At 42.2% G+C, this 9,254-nt stretch overlaps 1 protein-coding gene across 2 annotated transcripts in view; it reads left to right on the forward strand.

Moving 5' to 3' along the window:
• The window catches only part of LOC147889956 (RNA binding (RRM/RBD/RNP motifs) family protein), a 36,726-nt gene extending 28,049 nt beyond the window's left edge, over positions 1-8,677 (forward strand). For both annotated transcript variants that reach the window (XM_087390489.1, XM_087390490.1), the window contains 6 exons: positions 214-1,094; positions 1,250-1,367; positions 6,633-6,694; positions 6,992-7,098; positions 7,191-7,278; positions 7,413-8,677. In XM_087390489.1, coding sequence (XP_087246615.1) covers positions 214-1,094; positions 1,250-1,367; positions 6,633-6,694; positions 6,992-7,098; positions 7,191-7,278; positions 7,413-7,892 — 1,736 coding nt within the window. In that variant the 3' untranslated portion in view covers positions 7,893-8,677. The remainder of the gene's footprint in view (positions 1-213; positions 1,095-1,249; positions 1,368-6,632; positions 6,695-6,991; positions 7,099-7,190; positions 7,279-7,412) is intronic.
• Positions 8,678-9,254: the final 577 nt, after the last annotated feature.

Consider the following 9,254-nt stretch of genomic DNA (forward strand, 5'->3'; position numbering starts at 1 on the left):
GCACATTAGCCCTAAAGACATTATGAAGCTGTATCCCCTTTATGAGAGCAGCACCTCTTTCTGCCAGTTTCTGATTCCTTCCTGCTTTCTCATATCTTTGCAAACATGAGCTGGCTTGATTCCATCTTTCAGGAGTTCAATGGTGAAGCCCCCTCTTTTGTTTTTAATGTATAGCTGACGGTCTCTTAACCTGACTAAATTGTGCTGTCGCAGAGAAGTCTGAGAGTGTTGCAGAGTTGAGCAGGCAGCAGCCTCTTAAAGGTGTGGCACAAACTGATGGCAGACAAGGCAAGAGGGTTATGCCAGCCATGATAATGGCCATGAAAGCTGCCGCCGCTGCAGCAGAGGATGCCACAAAAGTGAGAGGAATGCTTATAGGTAGCGTGTGGGATAGGCTGGGAAAAAAATCAGCGGAAGGTGTAGAAAATAAGGAAGAAGTAGTTGATGGACTTGCAAGGGATGGTGGGGAGGGTAGGGAAGCTGCAGAGAGTAGGTTTATAGGTGCAACTCAACGTGGAGGCGAGCAAAAGGCCAGGAAGAGGGCTAGGTTAGGAAGTGACGACAGAATAAGCCAAGATTCTACAGGAGATGATGCTGTTGCTGTGTCAGATTCTATGATTGATGAATACACAGAAGGACCGTATACTGATGGCAGGAGCGTTTATGCAGTCAGGGCTGGCAAATATCAGGCCGATGAAAGGAATGATGAGGGATTTGCAAGAGATGTCAGCTTCAGTGAGGGTCAACGAGTGAGAGCAAAGGATAGGCAGGATCAAAGCCGAGAGGAGTCTGTGACTGTACAATACAGGCTCGCACAAAACATGGATGGCGAGGTGAAAGAAACACACAAACAGAAAGGTTCAAATGTTGCTTCAGGACTGGCTAATTCCTCCCAGAAGATTGTGAATATATCTGTGAATGTAAATACTTGGAAGCCTCGCCCATATGAAAAGTTGAAAGACTTAGCAGCTACTGAACAGCCTGTCGCTTCAACATCGAAACAATCACAAGACCAACCAGACAAACCTTCAAATTCTAGTATGCCTCATGTACTTGATGCAAAGCAGCTTGAAGAAGAGAATGACATCGATCCGGTATTTCTTATAATGGAGTCTGAACCTAGTCTCTTATCTTCAAATTAGATCTGCTCATCTTTCAGAATTTTGACATTTAGCATATTTGTGAGCTTTTTCAGTCACATCAAGGAGTGTGTTTGCTAAGCTGTAATACTCTGGGATTCTTCTATCAGCATGGAACAGCTATGAAGAAAAAAATGCACCAAGGTCAACAGGAAATGAGCAAGTTGCGCACCAAGCAACCAGACCTTACAAAAGAAGTGCAGAAGCCTGCTTCACACATTGTACCAGGTAAGGTTTTGGCTCTTCATTCCTTTGAAACCTAACGTCTGTGTAAGGGCATGTAGATAGAAAGAGGCCATAGAGCTTTTCCATCCTGCTTGGACTTATCAATGTGCGAATTTTCATTTTGCTCTCTGTCAGCATCATCTTGTTCTAGATAGAAGTTGGGTAAGACATTCCCTTCTAGAGTGTTTCAACTTTCTATTCCTTCCTTAATGAAGCCAAAACTACAAAGAATCAGACAATCAAGTTGTAGGTTAACCCAGTCTAGCTAGGAGCACCATCCAATCAGTAGTTGCTATGCAAAGAGCCATAATGATGTTGAGAGTGTTGTTTGCTAAGATCATAACACGAATTGTAATCATACATGTAAAAAAATGTGACAATGATTTGATGTCGATTGTGAAAATACTTTTTTTCTTTATATAATACAATGTACTCTTGCTCATGGATTACTTATTTGATTTTTACATCAAATTGTTGAAATAACAAGCTTGCTAGCACAACAAGAAAAATAATTTTAGTGCATATCACCTACAATCATATGCCTCTCCGGGTTGCAAATGCAGGGCTATAGAAAGGTGCACACCCGCATGTACTTAAGAACCCATTCATACATGATGGAAAATAGGCTCCATTGTCCCACTTGTAGCCACCATTGTTAGCACTTAGCCTTGGTCCCTAAGGGCCTTGTAGGCTAGTCTTAGGACTTACTCAACCCTTAGGTTGACTTCATTGGTCAACCATATGGTTGACTTTGGGGCCATATAGGCCACCCACTTTCTCATTATCCATTTGTAAGTACTCATATTTGCTTCAGCTTGTTTGCTTCTTTGACTTACACTCCCCATTCCATTGCTTCCCGCGACCAACAGTGGTATCAGAGCAGGATCCAGCCTGCTCCCCTCGTACATCTTGTCCACCCCCAACTTAGTTCTGTAGCTTGGCCTTGACCGGCGCCAATTTTTGTTTTAGCTGCAACTTGGGATCTGCGCTGCCATCGTCTAGTTTCTTGCTTAGTTGCACGCTTCCCTCGTCCATCTAGTGCACCCCTAGCTTAGTTCTGTAGCTTGACCTAGCAAAAGAGTCGATGATAAACGCCTTAGCCGTCACGTCAAAGTTGGATAATAAAAAACAAAGGAGTACAAGGTACGAGTACCTAGACCTAGGACTAAGTGTCCTAGGTGTCACATAGGACTAAGTATCCTATGTGGCCTAAAAGACACTAACACTATAAGTGTCTTTATTTATGCCTACAAGGTTCATACCATGGCCTATAGGGCATCACTAGAACCGCCAGAGGATGGCCTACACCCCCAAGTGGAGCACAGGTTGTAAATGATGTCTTGCCAGATGGCGATCGAAGTGGTCGTGGGTGAACACATGGTGCTCACCCATCTCTACGTTGCAGCGTGTAACACATGTTCCACGCCATGATGCTGGGCATTGTCTCCCACTGGAGAAGAGAAAGGACAATGCTGAGCAAATGGGATCGCCTCATATAGCTCGATCCTATGTATGGTATGTCATGTATCCTGTAGGCTAGGGAGATCTCATCAATGTGGAAGGCATGGCCCCTCTCTTTCAACCAAGTGAAGTCCTGCTTAACCCTCTGTATCGAAGCCACAATCTATAGTGATCCCAACGAGATGCCTTGAGCACTAGGGCAGCTCCATAAGCAATCCGGGATCGTTTCCAAAACTCTGTCTATGCAACGGTGGCATCACATCCAACCACATCTGCTTCAACCAAGGGCCGATGGCTAAACCCCTGCAGGTGGCCAACCAGAAGAAGTAATTAATCTTATGTGGCCATAGGTTGGATCTTGATCTAGAATCTCGATATGACCTTGTGGGGCACCTCCTGCTCAACCAAGTCTTTCTCTCTCTTTGTCTGTCTGTCTGTCTTTCCCTCTCTCTCACACACACACACAAGAGTTCATGCCGATGTCTCCATCTGGAGCCACCATTCTATCTGTTTCATGTAAGAGAAGAAGGCCACCTCATCCACTCACTCTTTGTGGCCTACTCTATATGGCCAAAACCACTCCCTGATCTCACTGGACCTCTTGAATGGGCCGGCCCTACCAAAGCCAAAGGCGCCACTGGGGGGCGTCTTTGTTCGAGATAAAATTCTTGCCAAAAGATGCAATGGGGAAACGAGCATATAGCCATTGCTGTAATAAAAGCAAGAAACCACGGGACTCTGAGCAGTGCCAAAACAGATGAGGCATAGACTCTCATGTGGACAGACATTTTCGACAAGTGGCAATGGCAATATGACGACTAGCTAAGATCTGTGCAAAGGGAAAAACCCCAAGCATTACCCGCCATAGAAAGAACTTCCCTCAAAGAGGGAGTTTGGAATCCCAAATGTACTGCGATGTTGTCTGGCCCCACTGAGAGCTTCCAGTATTCCAATTTCTTCTTAAGCATGTCAAGCACTAGCGACATGTAACCATCCACCCCAAAGGGTAACCAAAATGCTGTACCAGTTGCGTGGGTAAAACAATGTCTCCTTGGCCATAGTATACGATGCCAAGCTTTCTCATGAAGAGGCAGAAGTTCAGATTTATGAAGATTAACATGTAGACCATTTAGCGATAAAGCAAGCATGAGACAAGAAAGATCCCTTTCAGAATTTTGAGGCAAGAAAACAGAAACATCAGCATATGCCTACGCAATTAAGGGTGTGCTGCCATTTATCTCCAGACCATGCGAGGTACCAGTGTCTAGCAAGTGATCCATCTATTGTAGCATGGGATGAGTAGCTATGGCATAGAACAATGCACTAAGAGGACAACCTTGTCGCATTGAATAAAAAGGGTCCAGTGATCCGTGATCTCACCTACCAGTATACCCACCCATAGCTTGACTGTCTTGATATAACCAATAAATAAGATTTTCCTCCCAAATGCTAGAGATTGCATGGTTTGTGACTTAAAATCCCATTGTAGCATATCAAAAGCTTTAGCAATAAGAACATCTTGGTCAGTATACTTTGCATATTCTATCCTCACATATGCATTGGCAATGTTGTCAGTAAATGTCTACGGGAAATAAAACCATGGTGATTAGGATGCAATCCATCATGCAGAAAGCTCATGCATGATTAACCATATGTAATAATGCATGTGAAATGGCATCTCAATAGTGTAGATAAAACTCCACCGTGAGCCATCCTTTCTCGGACTTTTCCATTTGCCACATACTCTAATGGCATCTTTTCTCTCCATGAAAGGTGATTCAAGCTCCAAGGCCTGTTACGGAGATAGAGTTGGAGTAACATGTTGAAGTTCATGCCAAGCTGATATCACATCCTGTGAAGCCTGCCCAAAATGTCGAGCAAAGTGAGAAACACAAGCCTCAGCAAGGTGTGCTCCGGAATTGGTCCAAGTACCATCCAAATTTTTAACCCGGCAAATATTGGCAGATTGCCTCTTATAATCCAAGTTTTTATAAAAGTCATTTTGAGGAGAAGCCTTTGTTAGTGAAAGCCCTCTGTCTGGCTGTAGTTTCCCGTTCGTGAATTTTCCTGTGGTCCATGCATCAAAGATGTAGCCTGTCATAAGAAAACAGCCTCATCTTAAGCCTGAAAATGACTAATTTCTGTCAATAGGCACTTTTAGCTTTAACAACATCCTCTCTGAGAGCACGCATATAATTCTTGCCATCAATCACGAATAACATGCTGCATATGTGTGACAAGTTGTCCATGCATAATCAGGATCAAAGTGATAGTGCATCCAAAGAGGAGCAATTGCTTCCTTTACCATATTTTCAGAGGACTCATGCTGCAAATAACTGTTATCTACTGAAAGTAGCCTTTTGTCTGGCAACTTGTCCTGCTGAATTTCATAAAATGACAATCGCAACCATAGAGGAGCATGATCTGAATGTGGGAAGGCATAATATACACATTTAAAATATACCAGCGATCTAGGGGGCTCGATAAGTGGATTGCGCATTATGCTGGAAGGTGAAACCCGGAAGGAAAGGCTGAGTCACTTTCCAGAGGTCAACTAGACCAGACTGCGAGAGTAATTGAGTCCATTGCATTTTCTCGTAGGCAAGCACATGTGTATGGCCTGATGTGTTGTCTCTTGCTTGTGGTGCATTATTAAAATCCTCACAAAGGGATGCATTTTGCCTTCAAGGATAATTCAGCATATCCTACCAAATCAATGCTTTGTGACTAAAGGATTGGGGGGCATAACTGAGGCAAATTCAAACATCTCTCCTTGCAGAAGGCATTGCCCTATCATCCAACAACCAGTCTTGTCATTAAAAGCTACTATAGGCTGAAGCTCATGTTTCACAAGTCGCAGTACACCAAAGAATGAGTTTTCACCCACATACAAAATGTCATAGCCTGTGTGCGCACGCGCGCGCACACACACACACACACTTGTTTGTTTGGGGTAGAATCCATTTATATTTATATTACGAGAAGCAGTCTCCTCAGAGGGGACATGCAATTACCATATCAAACGATCTCATTGTAAGACAATTAAACAGAGTAATCTATCTAACGAAAACACAGACAATATTAGAAAGATTGCCCGAGTGACATCCGGAAGTAGTGAACCTTGGAAGAAGTAGATCTCCAAAGACTCTGTGATTTATGTCTATCCACAGAGTCCAAAGTCCCTCCCCCTGAAAAAACACACACACACTCTCTCTTTTGGACTAATGTCTTTCTTTCAAGCCCTTGGAACAAACCCTCACTTGTATGTCTTGAACTCTCTAGTGGCAAAAATACAACTTGGCATTACATTGAATTGGATCAACAACTGGAACTAATTCTTTTACATAAATAAGGACCCTAAGATGTGATTCCTTTGAAGGGAATGAATTGTGCTTCTGAAATCAGGAAAGCACTACTTTTAAATCCTAAAGAACCATGCAAATGTCTTCTTAGAAAATAGACTAACTAGAAAATTAGCTCCCATGAAACAGGATTTAATGGGACAACTCTATGTATGCACCGGCAAGTAAACTAAAGCATGATAATGATGCATGTGAGGGAAAATGCACTTGATGTTACACACTTTAGTGTGTGAAGGGAGCAGTTTTTGTTCAAATTATTGAGAGAAAAGTTTGTCTTACTGAGGTGTCAATGTAATATAGGTTTGCTAAACATGAGGTGTGCTGATCTGAGTGCTGATCTCAGATCTGTACACCTTTATAAAGTAATGTAATGTTTGGTGGCTTGGCTTTAATAGCTATTACTACAAAGGGGGGGTGTAATTTTTGACATGTTCTTCATCTGCAGGTACAAAGGCAGTTCAAAAGTCTCAGGATGACACAGACACACGGACGGTATTCGTTGCAAATGTGAGTATTGCACGTGCGTTGGTCCTTAACCCACAGGAAAGGACGCTTAAAATCTTATTTGTTAATCTTAACCATTTTCATAAGGGAGTTTGGACTCTGGCTCAGACAATAAAAATGAAGATACAGCCCATTTTTCTACATATACAGTTCTAAGGCTGAAATGATAATCATGGCAGTCTTGTCTTTGTTGTTTCAAACTGTTGTGCTACCTAATCTTACATATTGAATTATTCAGGCTCAATCAAAATGGCTTTCGATGGATTTTAAGAAATGAATTTGGTTTTGGGGTGCATGCAGATTCATTTTGCTGCTACCAAAGAATCAGTTACAGCTCATTTCACCCAATGTGGTGATATTGAAAGGATTGTCATGCTCACGGATGGGGCGACAGGACAGCCCAAAGGGTACGTGACCATGCATCTGATCTTTGCTGTTCCTTTGGCATGAAAGGTTGGATTCTTCCACTGATCTAATTGGTGTACGTATTTTCTGGCAGATCTGCATACATTGAGTTTAACACAAGAGATGCAGCAGATAAGGCTTTGGCTCTGAATGAATCATCCTTCTATTCCAGAGTACTGAAGGTCATCATTTCAACTGTGTAAACTTAAAAATATATGTAGCTGGTTGTATTTCTGACCTTTTTCTATATACTGCTGCCTTTAAATTAGAAGTACTTTCGATTGGCGCTCATTCATCCTATGCTTATGCCTTTCAGGTGGTCAGAAAGAATGCAGCTATCCAGGCCATGCAGGAGACAGCTCCCCTCTTAATTCGTCCAACGATGATACGACGCCCTATCCCTCTGGCTTTGCGAGTTCCCTTGAGGGGTAGGTTTTTGAGAGCTTCACCATACATTATGCACAGGTTTCCCAGCATGCCAAGGCCCTATGGAAATTTCCCTAGTTTGCAGTGGAAGCGGGATACTGTAATAGCAGGTGGCACAAACCCTACTTTATCTAATGGGAACAGGCCAGGCTATGGTCTGCAAATACGCCCTGGTCGCTCTCTTTCTTATGTTAGAAGTCCAAGCAATGCCATTTCACAAAATATAGGAACAACCGAGGAGCAAAAAGTTGTTACACAGCAAGGTGTCAGTGATGAAACTAAGTCAGATTTATTAAGTGGAACACAGGAGCAGAAATGTGACACAGAACTGGGACAGGCAGAGTTGGAGCAGGGTAGTGGTGGAGGTTGAATATTGATCCATTTTATATGCATGAATCTCTTTACTTGGGTGGTAGTGTTTTAGCAGGTATGCTTCTAATTTTGCCCATCACAACCATTGGCGATTATAACCTTATTCTTTACAAGCTGAGAGGTATGAGTAGGCTTCATGGGTGTATTCTCACTACAGAGCAGTCAAGGGTGGTGTTGGTCTCTCTTCTGTCCGGCCAATAAGAGCATGTTTGTGTAATTATCCGAGGCAACCTTTGTATTTCTCTTACCGTAAATAGTTGGCATTGTGCTCTTGCGCATTCCTGTAAGCACTCTAAACACTTTTTTAGTATCTTTATCTTGTCTTTTCTTAGATAGTCAGGTGTGCTCTTCGAAATGCTGGCATGACATAGAAAGGCAGTACTTGGAACTTTGATGACAGCTCTAACAACCAATGCCAGTTCAAAGGCAGAATTTTAAGGATGTTTCAATGCAACCATCCTCCTTGAGTCAGATTGACAAAGAATTATGGATTGGGGTGCATCTCTTTTCTTCTTGGATCTCTCTTCTGGGAAGGGAACTGCCTAGGACATGATTTCAGTGCAAAGTCCTTGTTGGAATATAGCTCATGTTGACTTACTTTCCTGCACACTTGTTTTTTGTGATTAGGCTCTTTTACAGCATGACCTTATGGTCTCTTAGATGATTTTTTGTTGGGTGCATATTGACTTGGTATTTCGAGTAACATTTTGCAGCCTCTAAAATCAAGTTTGAGCTGCTTGCTAGAAGGTACATATTTCCATAATTCCTCTCTTGTTGATGCAAGCAAGATTTTTGCCAAATACGTAGGAGTTTCAAAACAGGATTGAATGAGTTATAGTCAAAAAAGCTGAAGTGATGGGAAATATTCCCTCACATCATCAAGTTTTGATGCTTTGGGTTTAACTCGCTTGGCAACCTTGCCTTATTTTTTTTAAAACACAACTTTGGAAGGTCAGCAAACATGCTAAATTTGATGTGTCCTCTTGCCTGTTTTTTGTTTTTCCTTTACTTCTATTACTCAGTAACGACTCAATAAAACCGGCCTCGTTCGTATTGCAAAATGATATCGATCAGCCAAGCTATGGAGCAATTCATTGAAAGCAAGTTTCTTGATGTTGTATTATAGATTACTCCCCAAGATTGCAATGTGAAGTGGTTGGGTAATTGTTTTGTCCTTTGGTTTGTGGTTTGTTTATATGCTCTCTTTTGCATTAAATGTGACTCACATCGTTCTTTTACAGCTAGATATCTATTGGCTCATTATGTCCAGTCAACTTGTGAACAAGTCATACGTTGTTACTGTTTTATTTTGTCCAAAAATCAATTGGTATGAGGCCATCATATCATTCTGGGTCATCGA

Source organism: Dipteris shenzhenensis, chromosome 19 (genome assembly GCF_047967505.1).
Source record: "Dipteris shenzhenensis isolate YYH24624 ecotype China chromosome 19, Dip_SZ_1.0, whole genome shotgun sequence".
In the NCBI taxonomy this organism is placed as follows: Eukaryota; Viridiplantae; Streptophyta; class Polypodiopsida; order Gleicheniales; family Dipteridaceae; genus Dipteris; species Dipteris shenzhenensis.